Genomic DNA, 22112 nt, shown 5'->3' on the forward strand with positions numbered 1-22112 from the left:
CGCTCAGGAGCCCCCCGTTGACACTGAGCCCAGTGTCCTTGGTCCCTCTGAGTGAGTCTCGTCTCTGTTTAAACCTATGACTTCTCTGGCCAAAGCTCTTGAATCCTTCAGTGTTCCTTCAGGGGATCGTGGCATTCACATGTCTGACGCAGAGGGACCTTCCCCCTACACGGGAACAGTTGGCTAGCAGGGGCCTCACGCATTCTAGAAACGTACAAGCGTCCAGGAAACAGATGCGTAGTACGTTACCAGTACAATCGCGTACCATGGCAACCGTGAGCTTTGTTTCTCTTTCTCCCTCTCCAGACGTTGGTAACGAACTCAATTCTGAATATGAATCGGACGTCTCCTTAGATCCGGATTCACCAGACTTTCAGAGGACTGTTAATTCTCTGATAGAGGCCATCAACCAAACTCTGAAGGTTGATGAAGTCTTCGGCTCTGTGCCGGATCACACTGTATGCTTAAAAAAAGCTAAGCATCCTCATAGAACATTCACCCGGAGTTTCGGGATATAGTTAATCGGCACAGGGAGCAACTGGATAAGCACTTTACAGGACAAACACCGCTTGAGGCGAAGTACCCTTTCTCATCTGATCTGAGAAAAGATTAGGCCAAGTCCTCTCTGGTAGACCCACCAGTCTCTCTCCTGGCATCCCAAACTCTTCTTTCCCAGCCGGACGGATCATCTATTAAAAATCCCACTGACTGCCAGATAGAAAATTTGGCTCGATCTGTCTTTGAGGCCACAGGTGCGGCTCTATATCCTTCCTTCGCTGCAGCGTGGGTAGCTAAAACAATGGTTTCCTGGTCGGAGACCTTGGCTAATTCTATTCAGGGCAGTAATCTTGCTCCGGAGACAGCACAGCTGGCTAGCCAAATTTCTGAGGCAGGAGATTACCTGGTACACGCTTCTTTGTATGCGGCTCTATTGGCAGCAAATACCATCACGATCAGAAGATCTTTATGGCTCAGAATGGAAGGCGGATTCTGACAGGACCACTACATAATAGAGCCCATATGAGCAGGGGCGCACTGAATATCGTACGTCATCTATCCCAAATGTATAGGGGTGAAGCAGTGTACCCGAAGAGCAAGGAGGGCAAGAGGGTAAAGGAGAGCCAGAGGGTAAAAGTGACCAGATGGCTTACCGCAAGAGGGATGAGGAGGGAAGGGCGCAGCCAGAGAGAGACCCCGACGCGCGTTTCGCGGCGCTGCACGCCGCTTTCTCACCGCAAAACGCACGTGTCCGACTCCAGTCCACAGGGTGGAAAGGGCTCTCCATACTCTGGATGTAATCAGAGCTCTGAGAAGGTACACATCGAGGATAGCATCCTTCCGAAGGTCAGATTCTCTTTGTTCATGCTTCGTGAGGGGCACAGGAAGGGCCTAGCCGCTTCAAAGGTCACAATAGCTAGGTGGATTCGTTCCACCATTCAGGAGTCCTACCGCATCACAGGTAAGTCTATCCCAGTGGGGATCAGAGCGCACTCCACTCAGATGGTGCTTCCTGGGCTATTCAGCATCAGGCGTCGGCGGAGCAGATTTGTAAAGCCGTGACTTGGTCCAGCCTACATACTTTCTCAAAGCGTTCATACTCAAGCTTCAGCTGATGCGGGGCTGGGCAGAAGAATTCTGCAGGCTGCGGTGGAGCACACCTAGGCAATTGTTAGGTGAAGCCTGATGTTTTCTGTTGATTTCCCATCCAGGTCATGTGTCCCCCAACGAGGCGAAGGAGAAACAGGGATTTTTGTGTACACACACACCATAAAATCTATTACTCCGAGCCACTCATTGGGGGACACAGCACCCACTCTGTTAGCCTAATGGCTGGTGTTTTTCTTTAGTTTGTCATGTTGTACTCTTATATGTTGTTAATGTTCTCCTACTGCTTTTGCACTGTACTGGTTCTCTAGGAGCCAGCAGGAGGGTGTATATTGCAGAGGCGGAGCGAACTTTCTTTGTATTAACTTAGTGTCAACCTCTTAGTGGCAACAGCATACACCCCACAGTCCTGTGTCCCCCAAGGAGTGGCTCGGAGAAAAGGATTTTACGGTGAGTATACAAAAATCCCTGTTTTACAGGATGCAGTTGAGTACATCATAATGTTAAAGTACCGATCGTTATACGATTGTTGCCCTTCTTAACCCCTTCCCGACCCATGACGCCACGTAGGCGTCATGAAAGTCGGTGCCATTCCGACCCATGACGCCTATGCGGCGTCATGGAAAGATCGCGTCCCTGCAGATCGGGTGAAAGGGTTAACTCCCATTTCACCCGATCTGCAGGGACAGGGGGAGTGGTAGTTTAGCCCAGGGGGGGTGGCTTCACCCCCTCGTGGCTACGATCGCTCTGATTGGCTGTTGAAAGTGAAACTGCCAATCAGAGCGATTTGTAATATTTCACCCATTATAACGGGTGAAATATTACAATCCAGCCATGGCCGATGCTGAAATATCATCGGCCATGGCTGGAAATACTAGTGTGCCCCCACCCCACCCCTCCGATCGCCCCCCCCACCCCCCCGATCTGGCCGGTACACTGCTCCGGCTCCCCTCCGTCCTGTGCTCCGCTCCCCCCCGTGCTCGTGTCCGCTCCCCCCGTGCTCCAATCACCCCCCCGTGCTCCAATCACCCCCCCTGCACTCCGATCCACCCCCCCGTGCTCCGTTCCACCCCCCCGTGCTCCATTCCAGCCCCCCCGCGCTCCGTTCCACCCCTCCCGCGCTCCGATTCCCCCCCCCCGTGCTCCGATCCCCCCCCCCCCCCACCCCATCATACTTACCGATCCAGCCGTGGTCCCGTCCGTCTTCTCCCGGGCGCCGCCATCTTCCAAAATGGCGGGCGCATGCGCAGTGCGCCCGCCGAATCTGCCGGCCGGCAGATTCGTTCCAAAGTGCATTTTGATCACTGAGATATAATCTATCTCAGTGATCAAAATAAAAAAAATAATAAATGACCCCCCCCCCTTTGTCACCCCCATAGGTAGGGACAATAAAAAAAATAAAGAAATTTTTTTTTTTCCACTAATGTTAGAATAGGGTTAGGGTTAGGGGTAGGGTTAGGGGTAGGGTTAGGGGTAGGGCTAGGGTTAGGGTTAGGAATGTGCACACGTATTCTGGTCCTCTGCGGATTTTTCCGCTGCGGATTTGATAAATCCGCAGTGCTAAACCGCTGCGGATTTATGGCGGATTTACCGCGTTTTTTTCTGCGCATTTCACTGCGGTTTTACAATTGCGATTTTCTATTGGAGCAGTTGTAAAACCGCTGCGGAATCCGCACAAAGAAGTGACATGCTGCGGAATGTAAACCGCTGCGTTTCCGTGCAGTTTTTCCGCAGCATGTGCACAGCGATTTTTGTTTCCCATAGGTTTACATTGAAATGTACACTCATGGGAAACTGCTGCGGATCCGCAGCGTTTTCCGCAGCGTGTGCACATACCTTTAGAATTAGGCCATGTGCACACGGTGCGGATTTGGCTGCGGATTCGCAGCAGTGTTCCATCAGGTTTACAGTACCATGTAAACATATGAAAAACCAAATCCGCTGTGCCCATGGTGCGGAAAATACCGCGCGGAAACGCTGCATTGTATTTTCCGCAGCATGTCAATTCTTTGTGCGGATTCCGCAGCGTTTTACACCTGTTCCTCAATAGGAATCCGCAGGTGAAATCCGCACAAAAAACACTGGAAATCCGCGGAAAATCCGCAGGTAAAACACAGTGCCTTTTACCCGCAGATTTTTCAAAAATGGTGCGGAAATATCTCACACGAATCCGCAACGTGGGCACATAGCCTTAGGGTTAGGGTTGGAATTAGGGTTGTGGTTAGGGTTAGGGGTGTGTTGGGGTTAGTGTTGTGGTTAGGGGTGTGTTGGGGTTAGGGTTGTGATTAGGGTTATGGCTACAGTTGGGATTAGGGTTAGGGGTGTGGGGGGGTTAGTGTTGGAGTTAGAATTGAGGGGTTTCCACTGTTTAGGCACATCAGGGGTCTCCAAACGCAACATGGCGCCACCATTGATTCCAGCCAATCTCGTATTCAAAAAGTCAAATGGTGCTCCCTCACTTCCGAGCCCTGACGTGTGCCCAAACAGTGGTTTACCCCCACATATGGGGTACCAGCATACTCAGGACAAACTGCGCAACAATTACTGGGGTCCAATTTCTCCTGTTACCCTTGTGAATCTAAAAAAATGCTTGCTAAAACATAATTTTTGAGGAAAGAAAAATGATTTTTTATTTTCACGGCTCTGCGTTGTAAACGTCTGTGAAGCACTTGGGGGTTCAAAGTGCTCACCACATATCTAGATAAGTTCCTTGGGGGGTCTAGTTTCTAAAATGGGGTCACTTGTGGGGGGTTTCTACTGTTTAGGCACACCAGGGGCTCTGCAAACGCAACGTGACACCCGCAGACCATTCCATCAAAGTCTGCATTTCAAAAGTCACTACTTCCCTTCTGAGCCCCGACGTGTGCCCAAACAGTGGTTTACCCCCACATATGGGGTATCAGCGTACTCAGGAGAAACTGGACAACAACTTTTGGGGTCCAATTTCTCCTGTAACCCTTGGGAAAATAAAAAATTCTGGGCTAAATAATTATTTTTGAGGAAAGAAAACGTATTTATTATTTTCACGGCTCTGCATTATAAACTTCTATGAAGCACTTGGGGGTTCAAAGTGCTCACCACACATCTAGATAAGTTCCTTTGGGGGTCTAGTTTCCAAAATGGGGTCACTTGTGGGGGGTTTCTACTGTTAAGCCACATCAGGGGCTCTGCAAATGCAACGTGACGCCCACAGAGCATTCCATCAAAGTCTGCATTTCAAAAGTCACTACTTCCCTTCTGAGCCCCGACGTGTGCCCAAACAGTGGTTTACCCCCACATATGGGGTATCAGCGTACTCAGGAGAAACTGGACAACAACTTTTGGGGTCAAATTTCTCCTGTTACCCTTGGGAAAATAAAAAAATTGCAGGCTAAAAGATCATTTTTGAGAAAATAATTTTTTTTTTTATTTTCATGGCTCTGCATTATAAACTTCTGTGAAGCACTTGGGGGTTCAAAGTCCTCACCACACATCTAGATTAGTTCCTTTGGGGGTCTAGTTTCTAAAATGGTGTCATTTCTGGGGGATCTCCAATGTTTAGGCACACAGGGGCTCTCCAAACGTGACATGGTGTCCGCTAATGATTGGAGCTAATTTTCCATTTAAAAAGCCAAATGGCGTGCCATCCCTTCCGAGCCCTGCCGTGCGCCCAAACAGTGGTTTACCCCCACATATGGGGTATCAGCGTACTCAGGACAAACTGGACAACAATATTTGGGGTCCAATTTCTCCTATTATCCTTGGCAAAATAGGAAATTCCAGGCTAAAAAATCATTTTTGAGGAAAGAAAAATTATTTTTTATTTTCATGGCTCTGCGTTATAAACTTCTGTGAAGCACCTGGGGGTTTAAAGTGCTCAATATGCATCTAGATAAGTTCCTTGGGGGGTCTAGTTTCCAAAATGGGGTCACTTGTGGGGGAGCTCCAATGTTTAGGCACACAGGGGCTCTCCAAACGCGACATGGTGTCCGCTAACAATTGGAGCTAATTTTCCATTCAAAAAGTCAAATGGCGCGCCTTCTCTTCCGAGCCCTGCCGAGTGCCCAAACAGTGGTTTACCCCCACATATGAGGTATCGGCGTACTCGGGAGAAATTGCCCAACAAATTTTATGATCCATTTTATCCTACTGCCCATGTGAAAATGAAAAAATTGAGGCGAAAAGAATTTTTTTGTGAAAAAAAATTACTTTTTCATTTTTACAGATCAATTTGTGAAGCACCTGAGGGTTTAAAGTGCTCACTAGGCATCCAAATTAGTTCCTTGGGGGGTCTAGTTTCCAAAATGGGGTCACTTGTGGGGGAGCGCCAATGTTTAGGCACACAGGAGCTATCCAAACGCAACATGGTGTCCGCTAACGATGGAAATAATTTTTCATTCAAAAAGTCAAATGGCGCTCCTTCCCTTCCGAGCCTTACCATGTGCCCAAACAGTGGTTTACCTCCACATGTGAGGTATTGGTGTACTCAGGAGAAATTGCCCAACACATTTTAGGATCCATTTTATCCTGTTGCCCATGTGAAAATGAAAAAATTGAGGCTAAAAGAATTTTTTTGCGAAAAAAAAGTACTTTTTCATTTTTACGGATCAATTTGTGAAGCACCTGGGGGTTCAAAGTGCTCACTATGCATCTAGATAAGTTCCTTGGGGCGTCTAGTTTCCAAAATGGGGTCACTTGTGGGGGAGCTCCAATTTTTAGGCACACGGGGGCTCTCCAAACGTGACATGGTGTCCGCTAAAGAGTGGAGCCAATTTTTGATTCAAAAAGTCAAATGGCGCTCCTTCCCTTCCAAGCCCTGCCGTGCGCCAAAACAGTGGTTTACCCCCACATATGAGGTATCGGCGTACTCAGGACAAATTGGACAACAACTTTCGTGGTTCAGTTTCTCCTTTTACCATTGGGAAAATAAAAAAATTGTTGCTAAAAGATAATTTTTGTGACTAAAAAGTTAAATGTTCATTTTTTCCTTCCATGTTGCTTCTGCTTCTGTGAAGCACCTGAAGGGTTAATAAACTTCTGGAATGTGGTTTTGAGTACCTTGAGGGGTGCAGTTTTTAGAATGGTGTCACTTTTGGGTATTTTCAGCCATATAGACCCCTCAAACTGACTTCAAATGTGAGGTGGTCCCTAAAAAAATGGTTTTGTAAATTTCGTTGTAAAAATGACAAATCGCTGGTCGAATTTTAACCCTTATAACTTCCTAACAAAAAAAAATTTTGTTTCCAAAATTGTGCTGATGTAAAGTAAACATGTGGGAAATGTTATTTATTAACTATTTTGTGTCACATATCTCTCTGGTTTAACAGAATAAAAATTCAAAATGTGAAAATTGTGAAATTTTCAAAATTTTCGCCAAATTTCCGTGTTTATCACAAATAAATGCAGAATTTATTGACCTAAATTTACCACTAACATGAAGCCCAATATGTCACGAAAAAACAATCTCAGAACCGCTAGGATCCGTTGAAGCGTTCCTGAGTTATTACTTCATAAAGGGACACTGGTCAGAATTGCAAAAAACGGCAAGGTCTTTAAGGTCAAAATAGGCTGGGTCTTGAAGGGGTTAAAAGGCCGTTCCAAGAATCATACATTATGCCCTATCGAAAGTATAGAGTAAACTTGCTGATTGCTGGAGGTCCCAAGGATGAGTCTCCTGGGAACCAGGCCTGACAGAAGCCCATTTTGAATGCACCTGACGGCTGCTTTATTAATGGTCTATGGGACTGCAAAAGAAAGAAGAGTACATTACTTGGCGGATGGAAAATTCCAGCAACTTACCGGTAATAAAATCTTCAAGTCTTTCTTTATTTCAAAACATAAAAATTCATGATGTTCTGTGTAATACCACTCAGACACGTTTCTGGCATGAACTGCCCTTGATCACTGAGTATAGCAGGAACCACATAAGTCATTTAAAAAAAAAAAAAAAAAAAGAGCACTGACCAATCACGAAACAGCAAAAACACACGGATGCCAAATAATTACATATAAACAATTTATAGGTTATACAAATGAATGAACATAGTGTCGTTTCTAAAATTAATTCTCCGCGGCTGTTTGGTGTCTTAATTCCATTTCCCGAGATTCAAAAGGTGTTTTTTTTTTCCCTCCAATTACCACCTCTATCTGGGCAATTAACCCTTTTAATTCCAAAAAGTTAAGATCTTTGATGTTTCTGCCATGTACCTCTAGAAAATGTTTGGAAACTCTTGAATGTTTTGTTTTTATGATTAGTATTCTGTAAGTGTTAAAAAAAAAAAAGAAAAATCGATTTCTTAAGCTTCTAAATAGTGCTTATATTTAACCCTTTCACGACATGTGCCGTACTATTACTGCGCATGCCGTGTCACCCCCTTTGATGTGGGCCCCGGCGGCGAGCCCACATCAAAGTCGCGACATGTCAGCTGTTTTGTACAGCTGACATGTGCGCAACAGCGGCGGGTGAAATCGCTATTCACCTGCCGCTATTAACCTGTTAAATGCCGCTGTCAAACTCAGACAGCGGCATTTAACCGGCTTCCGGCCGGGCGGCTGGAAATGATGTCATCGCCGACCCCCGTCACATGATCGGGGGTCGGCGATGCATCAGGAAGGTAACCATAGAGGTCCTTGAGACCTCTATGGTTACTGATGCCGGCCTGCTGTGAGCGCCCCCCCTGTGGTCGGCGCTCACAGCACCCCTGCATTTCAGCTACATAGCAGCGATCTGATGATCGCTGCTATGTAGCAGAGCCGATCAGGCTATGCCAGCTTCTAGCCTCCCATGGAGGCTATTGAAGCATGGCACAAGTGGAAAAAAAAAAAAATGTTTTTAAAAATATGAAAAAAATATAAAAAAATATAAAATGCAATATATTAAAATGCAATAACGGGCGATCAAAAGAACGTATCTGCACCGAAATGGTATCATTAAAAACGTCAGCTCAGCACGCAAAAAATAAGCCCTCAAACGACCCCAGATCACGAAAAATGGAGACGCTTCGGGTATCGGAAAATGGCCCTTTTTTTTTTTTTTTTTTTTTTTTACCCCTTCCCGACCTTTGACGCCACGTAGGCGTCATGAAAGTCGGTGCCAATCCGACCCATGACGCCTATGCGGCGTCATAGAAAGATCGCGTCCCTGCAGGCCGGGTGAAAGGGTTAACTCCCATTTCACCCGATCTGCAGGGACAGGGGGAGTGGTAGTTTAGCCCAGGGGGGGTGGCTTCACCCCCTCGTGGCTACGATCGCTCTGATTGGCTGTTGAAAGTGAAACTGCCAATCAGAGCGATTTGCAATATTTCACCCATTATAACGGGTGAAATATTACAATCCAGCCATGGCCGATGCTGCAATATCATCGGCCATGGCTGAAAATACTAGTGTGCCCCCACCCCACCCCTCCGATCGCCCCCCCACCCCCCCGATCTGGCCGGTACACTGCTCCGGCTCCCCTCCGTCCAGTGCTCCGCTCCCCCCCGTGCTCGTGTCCGCTCCCCCCGTGCTCCAATCACCCCCCCGTGCTCCAATCACCCCCCCTGCACTCCGATCCACCCCCCCCCGTGCTCCGTTCCACCCCCCCGTGCTCCATTCCAGCCCCCCCGTGCTCCGTTCCACGCCCCCCGCGCTCCGTTCCACCCCTCCCGCGCTCCGATTCCCCCCCCCGTGCTCCGATCCCCCCCCCCCCCCGTGGTCCCCCCCCACCCTATCATACTTACCGATCCAGCCGTGGTCCCGTCCGTCTTCTCCCGGGCGCCGCCATCTTCCAAAATGGCGGGCGCATGCGCAGTGCGCCCGCCGAATCTGCCGTCCGGCAGATTCGTTCCAAAGTGCATTTTGATCACTGAGATATAATCTATCTCAGTGATCAAAATAAAAAAAATAATAAATGACCCCCCCCCTTTGTCACCCCCATAGGTAGGGACAATAAAAAAATAAAGAAATTTTTTTTTTCCACTAATGTTAGAATAGGGTTAGGGGTAGGGTTAGGGGTAGGGTTAGGGCTAGGGTTAGGGTTAGGAATGTGCACACGTATTCTGGTCCTCTGCGGATTTTTCCGCTGCGGATTTGATAAATCCGCAGTGCTAAACCGCTGCGGATTTATGGCGGATTTACCGCGTTTTTTTCTGCGCATTTCACTGCGGTTTTACAATTGCGATTTTCTATTGGAGCAGTTGTAAAACCGCTGCGGAATCCGCACAAAGAAGTGACATGCTGCGGAATGTAAACCGCTGCGTTTCCGTGCAGTTTTTCCGCAGCATGTGTACAGCGATTTTTGTTTCCCATAGGTTTACATTGAACTGTACACTCATGGGAAACTGCTGCGGATCCGCAGCGTTTTCCGCAGCGTGTGCACATACCTTTAGAATTAGGCTATGTGCACACGGTGCGGATTTGGCTGCGGATTCGCAGCAGTGTTCCATCAGGTTTACAGTACCATGTAAACATATGAAAAACCAAATCCGCTGTGCCCATGGTGCGGAAAATACCGCGCGGGAACGCTGCGTTGTATTTTCCGCAGCATGTCAATTCTTTGTGCGGATTCCGCGGCGTTTTACACCTGTTCCTCAATAGGAATCCGCAGGTGAAATCCGCACAAAAAACACTGGAAATCCGCGGAAAATCCGCAGGTAAAACACAGTGCCTTTTACCCGCAGATTTTTCAAAAATGGTGCGGAAATATCTCACACGAATCCGCAACGTGGGCACATAGCCTTAGGGTTAGGGTTAGGGTTAGGGTTGGAATTAGGGTTGTGGTTAGGGTTAGGGGTGTGTTGGGGTTAGTGTTGTGGTTAGGGGTGTGTTGGGGTTAGGGTTGTGATTAGGATTATGGCTACAGTTGGGATTAGGGTTAGGGGTGTGTTGGGGTTAGTGTTGGAGTTAGAATTGAGGGGTTACCACTGTTTAGGCACATCAGGGGTCTCCAAACGCAACATGGCGCCACCATTGATTCCAGCCAATCTCGTATTCAAAAAGTCAAATGGTGCTCCCTCACTTCCGAGCCCTGACGTGTGCCCAAACAGTGGTTTACCCCCACATATGGGGTACCAGCATACTCAGGACAAACTGCGCAACAATTACTGGGGTCCAATTTCTCCTGTTACCCTTGTGAATCTAAAAAAATGCTTGCTAAAACATAATTTTTGAGGAAAGAAAAATGATTTTTTATTTTCACGGCTCTGCATTATAAACTTCTATGAAGCACTTGGGGGTTCAAAGTGCTCACCACACATCTAGATAAGTTCCTTTCAGGGTCTAGTTTCCAAAATGGGGTCACTTGTGGGGGGTTTCTACTGTTTAGGCACATCAGGGGCTCTGCAAACGCAACGTGACGCCCGCAGAGCATTCCATCAAAGTCTGCATTTCAAAACGTCACTACTTCAATTCCAAGCCCCGGCATGTGCCCAAACAGTAGTTTACCCCCACATATGGGGTATCACCGTACTCAGGAGAAACTGGACAACAAATATTGGGGTCAAATTTCTCCTGTTACCCTTGGGAAAATTAAAAAATTCTGGGCTAAATAATTATTTTTGAGGAAAGAAAACGTATTTATTATTTTCACGGCTCTGCATTATAAACTTCTATGAAGCACTTGGGGGTTCAAAGTGCTCACCACACATCTAGATAAGTTCCTTTGGGGGGTCTAGTTTCCAAAATGGGGTCACTTGTGGGGGGTTTCTACTGTTAAGCCACATCAGGGGCTCTGCAAACGCAACGTGACGCCCACAGAGCATTCCATCAAAGTCTGCATTTCAAAACGTCACTACTTCACTTCCGAGCCCCGGCATGTGCCCAAACAGTGATTTACCCCCACATATGGGGTATCAGCGTACTCAGGAGAAACTGGACAACAACTTTTGGGGTCAAATTTCTCCTGTTACCCTTGGGAAAATAAAAAATTGCAGGCTAAAAGATCATTTTTGAGAAAATAATTTTTTTTTTTATTTTCATGGCTCTGCGTTATAAACTTCTGTGAAGCACTTGGGGGTTCAAAGTCCTCACCACACATCTAGATTAGTTCCTTTGGGGGTCTAGTTTCTAAAATGGTGTCATTTCTGGGGGATCTCCAATGTTTAGGCACACAGGGGCTCTCCAAACGTGACATGGTGTCCGCTAATGATTGGAGCTAATTTTCCATTTAAAAAGCCAAATGGCGTGCCATCCCTTCCGAGCCCTGCCGTGCGCCCAAACAGTGGTTTACCCCCATATATGGGGTATCAGCGTACTCAGGACAAACTGGACAACAATATTTGGGGTCCAATTTCTCCTATTATCCTTGGCAAAATAGGAAATTCCAGGCTAAAAAATCATTTTTGAGGAAAGAAAAATTATTTTTTATTTTCATGGCTCTGCGTTATAAACTTCTGTGAAGCACCTGGGGGTTTAAAGTGCTCAATATGCATCTAGATAAGTTCCCTGGGGGGTCTAGTTTCCAAAATGGGGTCACTTGTGCGGGAGCTCCAATGTTTAGGCACACAGGGGCTCTCCAAACGCGACATGGTGTCCGCTAACAATTGGAGCTAATTTTCCATTCAAAAAGTCAAATGGCGCGCCTTCTCTTCCGAGCCCTGCCGAGTGCCCAAACAGTGGTTTACCCCCACATATGAGGTATCGGCGTACTCGGGAGAAATTGCCCAACAAATTTTATGATCCATTTTATCCTACTGCCCATGTGAAAATGAAAAAATTGAGGCGAAAAGAATTTTTTTGTGAAAAAAAATTACTTTTTCATTTTTACAGATCAATTTGTGAAGCACCTGAGGGTTTAAAGTGCTCACTAGGCATCTAAATTAGTTCCTTGGGGGGTCTAGTTTCCAAAATGGGGTCACTTGTGGGGGAGCGCCAATGTTTAGGCACACAGGAGCTATCCAAACGCGACATGGTGTCCGCTAACGATGGAAATAATTTTTCATTCAAAAAGTCAAATGGCGCTCCTTCCCTTCCAAGCCCTGCCGTGCGCCAAAACAGTGGTTTACCCCCACATATGAGGTATCAGCGTACTCAGGACAAATTGGACAACAATTTTTGTGGTTCAGTTTCTCCTTTTACCATTGGGAAAATAAAAAAATTGTTGCTAAAAGATAATTTTTGTGACTAAAAAGTTAAATGTTCATTTTTTCCTTCCATGTTGCTTCTGCTGCTGTGAAGCACCTGAAGGGTTAATAAACTTCTTGAATGTGGTTTTGAGTACCTTGAGGGGTGCAGTTTTTAGAATGGTGTCACTTTTGGGTATTTTCAGCCAAATAGACCCCTCAAACTGACTTCAAATGTGAGGTGGTCCCTAAAAAAAATGGTTTTGTAAATTTCGTTGTAAAAATGACAAATCGCTGGTCGAATTTAAACCCTTATAACTTCCTAACAAAAAAAAATTTTGTTTCCAAAATTGTGCTGATGTAAAGTAAACATGTGGGAAATGTTATTTATTAACTATTTTGTGTCACATATCTCTCTGGTTTAACAGAATAAAAATTCAAAATGTGAAAATTGCGAAATTTTCAAAATTTTCGCCAAATTTCCGTGTTTATCACAAATAAATGCAGAATTTATTGACCTAAATTTACCACTAACATGAAGCCCAATATGTCACGAAAAAACAATCTCAGAACCGCTAGGATCCGTTGAAGCGTTCCTGAGTTATTACCTCATAAAGGGACACTGGTCAGAATTGCAAAAAACGGCAAGGTCTTTAAGGTCAAAATAGGCTGGGTCTTGAAGGGGTTAAAGCAGTGTTTGGAATTTTTTTTCACCACTTGGATAAAAAATAACCTAGTCATGTTAGATGTCTATGAACTCGTACTGACCTAGAGAATCACAATGGCAGGTTAGTTTTAGCATTTAATGAACCTAGCAAAAAAGCCAAACAAAAAACAAGTGTGGGATTGCACTTTTTTTGCAATTTCACCGCACTTGGAATTTTTTTCCCGTTTTCTAGTACAAGACATGGTAAAACCAATGGTGTCGTTCAAAAGTACAACTCGTCCCGCAAAAAATAAGCCCTCACGTGGCCAAATTGACGGAAAAATAAAAATGTTATGACTCTGGGAAGGAGGGAAGTGAAAAATGAAAACGCAAAAACGAAAAAGGGCCGCGACTTGAAGGGGTTAATGCTGCATGCCTTACACTGATCACCGCACACCCCATACTTGGTGTCGCAATTAATGAATGTCATGTGCAGGAGCGAAATGTATGGTAATATGTGCCAATATGCTCATAGAACAAATAAGGTCGATGACACAAGGTATTAATGCATTCATTCATTAGACACTAAACAGCCGCAGGGAATGAATAGTAGAAATGATACTAATTATTCTATATCCGTGTGTTTTTGCTGTTTCATGATTGGTCAGTGCGTTTTTAAATTTCTTGTTATGTGGTTCCTCCTATACTCAGTGATCAAGGGCAGTTCATGCCAAAAACACCTACCATCATGAATTTTTATGTTTTGAAATACAGACTTGAAGATTTTATTAAGTTGCCAACACTTAGAATTTATCCTAAATTGATTTCACCGTGGGTCAGCGGTTCTTCCTGGAGTGGCAGTGCAATACCGTGAATAGCTCCAATATGAAATAACATGATGAGACATAAACCTTTTTTCTACAGTGATATGACATTATTTGGCTGTTTACTTCAGCCGTATAGACAACAATTGGAACGGGGGTTGAGCATCTGCACCTCTGCACTTTTCTATACAGGCCTCTGCTGAGCTTAGTTTGCAGGTACCTGAATCCCGCTCTTGGGACTGCGGGGGCTTCCAGTGGTTGGCCCCCAAGCGCTCAGTAGATTCTGGAATAACTCATTAGGACTGCTCTAATGCAATAACAAAGACTATAGCAATAAATATACAACATATATACCCTAATAATAAAATGGTGTGTAAATGCCAGTCACAAAATCTATTTTGGCAGCTGTGATATTAAGACGTCCATAAAGCCATCTCCGTACACACAATCTTCTTTCATTTTTATTCTGTGATCTTAGAATAATCATCATACGTGAATAATCTACTGATTCTGCATTGGTTGAAGGCTATATTCACATGTGGCAGACTTATTGCAGGCATTTTTGTCCCATGATTTCCAGAATTGTATACATGACATCTGATGTATTTTCACAGACCCTGTTACCTCCTGATACTTTGAAACCAGAGGCAAAGAGGTTCTTGGAAAGGCTCATTAAATTAGGTCAGAGGAATGGCTTAAACCTTTCCCCAGAGAAGCAACAGGTAAGATTTCTTGCCTTTCCTTTGCCCTGGCCGCTGCAGCTATAAGAAGATTGTGGCTATGTAACAGCTGCCATCTGCCTGGGATGATGCGGGGTCAGTTCCTGAGCCTGCTCTATATATCTGCTGTAACCACACGCTGTAAATATGTGGTCATTAAGGAATTAAATAATGCAGGGGAACACTAAAATACAAAAAATCAAATTAAGCATAAAATGTTTATAACATGGCAGATGTCTCAGTAAAAAATGTTTTTCTCACCACTTTATTTTTAATTTTTTTTTTTTTTCAGAAAATTAAGGACATTAAAAAAAAGATTAGTACACTATCCATTGATTTCAGTAAAAATTTGAATGAAGATATTACATTTCTAATGTTTTCCAGGGAGGAACTAGGTGAGTCCCAAGTGTGTATAAAATGATCAGAAATGCATCATTCACAATTCAGCCAATGTAATGTGACTGCACACAATGAAAGGAGGGATCGTTTCTACAGTGCCCACATTTTGTCAGAGGATTTGGAAGCAAAACTGCGGTACCAGCGCCTGGCAGTGCACAGCGCCTTCATCTCTACTAACGCGTAGGGCAGTTTAATGGCATGAGCTCTGCAGCTAACTGAACTTGATAGATCACAGCTGTAGACAATGAGGACACTTCTGTGTCTACATCTGATATAGGCCAGCATCTGAAGAGTGGCCCACTGTCCTTGTATGTGTCATCATGCAGATGACTGACAGCTTGTTACAGGTTGGGCGTTTTCTTTACTCGACTTCTGGACACATTCATGATCTGGTTCCATGCATTTTGGCCAGAGTGCAAACTTGTATCCGAAAGTATTTAGATTTTTCGCACCGTTTGAATAAGATTCCAATAGTGTATTAAACGTGTTCGGGGGGGAAAAAAATATTTTTTTTGAAGAGCACAGACTAGTAATAAAAATAGAAGTAACACGTCCTCATCGAGCATTGCACAAGTTTTACTAGGTCCCTTTTAGTCGCTACACTATGGTCCTGTTTCGACTTGTTGGAAGTTCCAATCCCAAGATTCATTGGAAAGAGCAGCTCTGGTGCACTAGTAAGTAAAGTCCCCCATATTCATTAGACTAATGTCATCATGATCAAGCCAATATTAGCTGGATGGGTACATAGTCTGTGTATGGGGGCCTTTCAGTTCTCTCGACAGATGTCAGGGGAAATTACGGATGGGCATGTCCTTCAAGAGATGATCCACTGCCAGAGCTTTTGGCAGCTGCTTTCTTCACACTCCCAATAAAAATGCATGAATGCTCAACCAATTTCGTTCATCTGTATGGGGTAGTTGGGAGAGCTTAATGAGTGCTTGGTCGTCAATTGTCGTATTTGTATTGATAGTATAAGGAAAGAGAAAATGTTAGAAGTGCTATTGAATGTTTAATACTTTAACACTAAAGCCGAGTGACAATAGTCATGTTTCAGATGCTTATGGCAATGGACACATCAGGTACTGGGCTATTAAGAATACTTATGAAAAGTTCTTGGTAATCAATGTTCTAAAGTAAATGACATCATTATATATCTGTTCTTGTAGAGAACAATTTGCCTAATTTACCTGTGGTTTTATACTAGATTTTGTAGAATCTCTTTAGCTTTTCTGTAAGGACTTTTTTCTTTCCTTGGTAGCACTCAATTTATATTGCTTCACTGACTTACAGGAGGCCTTCCTGATGATTTCTTGAACTCTCTGGAGAAAGCAGAGGATGGTAAATTAAAAGTCACCTTAAAATATCCTCATTATTTCCCTTTGATGAAAAAATGTTTTGTTCCGGAGACTAGGCAAAAGCTGGAGTTGGCTTTCAACTCTCGCTGCAAGGAGGTATGAACATTTCCTGCTTAAAGGGGTATTCCCATCTCCAAAATCATATCCCAGTATGCAGTAGGTGTAATAATAATAATAGCAAATACGTCCAATTAGAAATGTGTAGTTATTCTGATTCGTTATGTCACTTATCCCATGTGCAGGGCATTGCAGTAGATTGGGTATCCATAGATACGACCACTAGCAACTTACTGTCACTATATGAGTGGTTGTAACCATTGATGCCTAAGCTACTTCAATGGCCTTCACATGGAGTAGGCAATATAGAAATGTAGTAAGGTTCTTCTGATAAGCTAATTGCTATTATTGCTATTATTATTACACCTACTACATATTTCGATAGGATCTTGGAGATGGGACTACCCCTCTAATCTTCATGGACAGTGTAGTCTTCACATTGGCATCTTGGTAATATTGTTGTAATTGACTTCAATAGGAGAACAATAATCTTCTTCGAGAACTAGTAAAGCTTCGTGAAGAGAAGAGCAGTTTACTTGGGTTCGACACTCATGCTGACTTCATATTGGAAATGAACATGGCAAAGAGCAGCAAAATGGTGGCAGGATTTCTAGGTAAGGCAATAAAAACTTGCCCCCCTCCCCGTCCCAATTTTTCCTTTAAAATAGAGTTTGATCTGCAATGGGACGAGATGAATCCCATATTTTGAAATGAATCTGAACTCTTCCATTTCATTAGAACACTTTATAACTAACAATAATAGTGTTGTCCTTACTAAAGTTTACATGGAAAGCTATATATCATGTGTATATATAACTTGCATTGCAGATTGTTAAATGGCAGTAAGGACAGGCCAAGATCTGTGCCGCTGATCATTAGGACACAGAGCAAGTGCTGTAGATTCACAATACATCCTACAGTGTGGGACATTGTTTGCTAGTGCACAGCTATGAACAGACCGTGGCCAGTCTGTGTTACTGGTTGTAGCAAGGATGCACAGCCTGGGTCCCCCAAACATGGACAGAAAAATGTTTGACAGGTTAGCTACCGTAGTTTTGGGACTATAAGACGCACTTTTTTTTCTCTAAAAATGTGGAGGAAAATGGGAGGTGCGTCTTCAATTCCGGTTGTACCTATTTTGGCTTTGGATGGGGAGGTGGGGTAGCAGCAGCGGGTCACAGGAGGCAGGAGCCGGCTGCCGCGGCGAACACCTGTGCCCTCTGCTAAAGAGAAATGAATATGCACTGTTCTCCACGCCCATGGGAGTGGAGAGCAGTGAATATTCATTTATCTTTAATAGCGTACACACTGTTAGCCGCAGCCACCGGCTTCATGCAGCAACTGGGCTCTTAAGTGTGCCTGCTACTTAAGGGAATGAATATTCACTGCTCTCCACTCCAATGGGAGTGGAGAGTAGTGAATATTCACTGATCTTTAATAGCGGGCACAGTAGTTGCGACCGCCAGCTTCCTGCATCGACCGGGCAGCGCATGATGTCACTGCAATGCGCTGTTTACAAGCATAAATCAGCTGCCGGTGTCGGAACAGGACGCTGCGAGGGAGCACAGGGAAGGGGAAGTAGAATGGTTTATTGAATGGGGATTGAGGGGACCATGCATAACAGAATAGGGATTGAGGGGGCCATGCATACCAGAATGTGGGTTGAGGGGGCCATGCATGGCAGAATGTTGGTTGAGGGGGCCATGCATAGCAGAATGTGGGTTGAGGGGACCGTGCATAGCAGAGTGGGGATTGAGGGGACCATGCATAGTAGAATGGAGATTGAGGGGGCCATGCATACTGGAATGGGGATCAAGGGGGCCATGCATTCCAAGATGGGGGATATTACTACAGAATTGACCATGTTTTTTGCTTCAATTTTGTTTCCTATTTTCCTACTCTAAAACCTAGATGGGTCTTATGGTTCGGTGCGTCTTATAGTCTGAAAAATATAATATATGTGAGCAGGCAGGCATCTGAGAAGCAGGGACTGGCAAGTACTTATGGTGCTCTGTGTAGGCTTCTCATGATGCCTAATTCATCTGGAGGATGGGGTCTCTTAAAGGGGTTGTGCCACCATAAAAGATGCATTTAATTTATCAGGAAATGTGTAAATATATTTGTAATTTACAGCTATTCAAAGTTATGCTCTTTTCAAAATATGACTTTCATCTTCTGGAATTGGGCCCCCTGGCGTTATGTCGTTGAGCTTTATCCGTCCATCCCAGTGTCTGTGCATGCCAGTTCTGTCTGCAATCACTGCACACACTACAACAGCATCCTGCATACATTGTCAGAGCTGTGTGAGCACTAGGGTAACTAATATCGTAACCTTTTCACCCCCGAATCCGTTTTTACCTTTATGACCAGGCCAAATTTTACATTTCTGACCAGTGTCACTTTATGTGGTAATAACTCTGGAACGCTGCAAAGGATCCCACGGATTCTGAGATTTTTTTTTTTTTACATATTGTACTTTGTTAGTGGTAAAATTTGTTCGATATGACTTACGTTTATTTGTGAAAAAAATCAGAAATTTGTGACTAAAGCAAGAGTTGTGTGAAAAAAAAAATTAACCTTTTCAACATGACGACCTAATGTTATCAAATTCTGTGTCATATCTGTGTGCTCAAAATGCTCACTATACCCTTGGATAAAATCCTTAAGGGATCTAGTTTCCCAAATGAGGTCACATATATGGCGTGTCCGCTGTTTAGGCACATCAGTGGCTTTCCAGACGGGACATGGCGTCCGATCTTGAATCCAGCTGTTTTGGGTTTCAAAAAGTCAAATGGCGCTCCTTCCCTTCCGAACCCTATTGTGTGCCCAAATAGTAGTTTTCCCCCCACATATGGGGTATCTGCGTACTTGGGAGAAATTACACAACAAATTTTGGGGTTAATTTTTTCCGGTTAGCCTTATGAAAGTAAAAAATTTGGGGCTAAAATAAGTTAAAAAAAAAGTGAAATGTTAATTTTTCCTTCTACATTCCAATAATTTCTATGAAGCACATGAAAAGTTAATAAACTTCTTGAATGTAGTTTCGAGGACGTTGAGGGGTGCAGTTGTTAGAATGGTGTCACGTTTGCATATTTTCTGTCCTGTAGGCCCCCAAAGTCACTTCACATGTGATGTGATGTCCATAAAAAAAATGGTTTTGTAAATTTTGTTGGGGAAAGAAAATGAGAAATTGCTGGTCAACTATGAACTCTAACTTCCTAGCAAAAATTGTTTCAAAAAATGATGCAGATGTAAAGTAGACTTATGGGAAATGTTATTTATTAATGTGTGGTATAATTATTAGTGATGAGTGAACGTGCTCAGATAGTGTCATCCGAGCATTCTTGTGTGCTAACAGAGTATCTTCGCCGTACTTGAAAATTATGTTAGGGTAAATCGGCAATCCCTGCATGTGTTGCGGCTGTTGAACATGCATCTATGGGGAACATATTTTTCGAGCACGCCGAAGATGCTAGGTTAGCACGCGAGCATGCTTGGATAACACCTGATCTGAGCACGTTCGCTCATCACTTAAAGACTTAATCTTTATGCCCTTAAATCAGAGTTTAAAAATTGTGAAATTTTCAATATTTTCATAAATATACTCATATCGAACAAATTGTACCACCTACATGAAGTACAATATGTCGCTAAAAAGCAATTTCAGTATCAGTGGGATCCGTTTAAGCGTTCCAGAGTTATTACCACATAAAGTGACATTGGTCAGATTTCACAAATTTGGCCAAGTCATGAAGGCCAATATTAACTCTTTCATGAAGGGTTTGACCTGAATACGCTTTAGTTTTGTTAAAGCAACTTGTACATTAACATCTTTTGTCTGAAAAGTAAAACACCATAACAGCTTTCAATTATGCAAACAACTTTTTATTGAATGGTAGAATTTTTCATTTGGCATGTTTCTCTGGAAAGCACTATGGTGTTGGTGCTGTCGGCAAGGCGTTGTGGCTGTGGGTGCTGTCGGCAAGGCACCGTGGTTGTGGGTGCTGTCGGCAAAGCGCTGTGGTTGTGGATGCTGTCAGCAAGGCATCGTGGCTGTGGGTGCTGTCGGCAAGGCATCGTGGCTGTGGGTGCTGTCGCCAAGGCACCGTGGTTGTGGGTGCTGTCGGCAAGGCACCGTGGTTGTGGGTGCTGTCGGCAAAGCGCTGTGGTTGTGGGTGCTGTCGGCAAAGCGCTGTGGTTGTGGGTGCGGTCGGCAAGGCGCCGTGTACTTTGCTCCAGCACAAGTCTCTATCATGGTTTCTGGCTAGCCAATAACATTTCGTTCTTTGGCCACTTGACTGCTGAGGCCTTTTACGAGGTATCCACAGAAGCATATCCGATGATGTCTTGTTCCAGTCACCTGAAGTCTTATTGGTCAGATGACCAAAGAATGGGATGTCTCTGCTTCCTGTCCTGCTAGAGGCCACCAAAGCAGCTTGTGCTAGACCAGGGGTGGGGAACCTTTTTTTTATTTTTGCCAAGGGCCATCGTTCAGGGCGTTACTAAACTACTTGAAAATGATTCTGGTATATATGGTGAAATAATTAACTCCCCACTAATATGATGGCTGAAACTGCTTTCCTTTTGTGCTGCTGTAATGTAGGTGGTAGTGGTGGTGATGCTACTCGTAACTGCTTTTCCAGTTTTGTGTCAGTCTGAAGCGCAATTTGTGATGATACATTTTGTGAAGAACTCACAGCAGAGAAAGACAGGAGGACAGACTGCATATTACTGTAGTATTCCCACTTGACCTGTCGGTTTAAAACTGGATCTTTCAGGCTTGTTAATGGCACAACTCTTGGAGAATTTTGTTAGGGAATTACTTGATGAAAAGACTTCATGAAGACCTGAAATATAATGGCTTGAAACCCAAACCTTACTATGTGATAAAGCCATTTGATTTCTAGTTATGTTATATTAAAGGATGTATATGTATTACGCTACACTATGGGTTGTATTAAGATATATGTAATGTTTGTTTTCAGATGAATTATGCCAAAAACTAAAGCCTTTGGGTGAAAAGGAGAGGGAAGTCATGATTGAACTCAAAAAGAAGGATTGTGAAAAGAGAGCACTTGAGTATGATGGGCAGATCAATGCCTGGGACATGCGATACTATATGAATCAGGTGGAGGAGACCACATACAGTGTGGATCAGAACCTTCTCAAGGAATACTTTCCAATGGAAGTTGTGACTGCTGGTCTGCTAGCCATTTACCAAGAACTGCTGGGTCTGACATTTCAGCAAGAAAAATGTGCTCACATATGGCATCCGGATGTGTCCTTGTACTCCGTGAAAGATGTAAAGACAGGACAGCTAATTGGGAAATTCTACCTTGACTTGTATCCTCGGTAAGGCATAATTTACTTTTCATCTGTGGCCCAGTGGTTTGCGATGCCATTCTATGTGGCCCCATACCATCTAGTCACAGATTGCTTGCCTTTGTGTGGCTGTTTGTATCTAGTTTCCATAACCAAGAAAGTGGAATGGA

General features: G+C 44.2%; 1 protein-coding gene across 2 annotated transcripts in view; it reads left to right on the top strand.

Moving 5' to 3' along the window:
* Positions 1-22112, top strand: part of THOP1 (thimet oligopeptidase 1) — a 94530-nt gene that overhangs the window by 41143 nt on the left and 31275 nt on the right. For both annotated transcript variants that reach the window (XM_069740168.1, XM_069740176.1), the window contains exons 4-8: positions 14705-14812; positions 15102-15204; positions 16499-16659; positions 17099-17234; positions 21606-21972. In XM_069740168.1, coding sequence (XP_069596269.1) covers positions 14705-14812; positions 15102-15204; positions 16499-16659; positions 17099-17234; positions 21606-21972 — 875 coding nt within the window. The remainder of the gene's footprint in view (positions 1-14704; positions 14813-15101; positions 15205-16498; positions 16660-17098; positions 17235-21605; positions 21973-22112) is intronic.

Source organism: Ranitomeya imitator, chromosome 1 (assembly GCF_032444005.1).
Source record: "Ranitomeya imitator isolate aRanImi1 chromosome 1, aRanImi1.pri, whole genome shotgun sequence".
Lineage (NCBI taxonomy): Eukaryota > Metazoa > Chordata > Amphibia > Anura > Dendrobatidae > Ranitomeya > Ranitomeya imitator.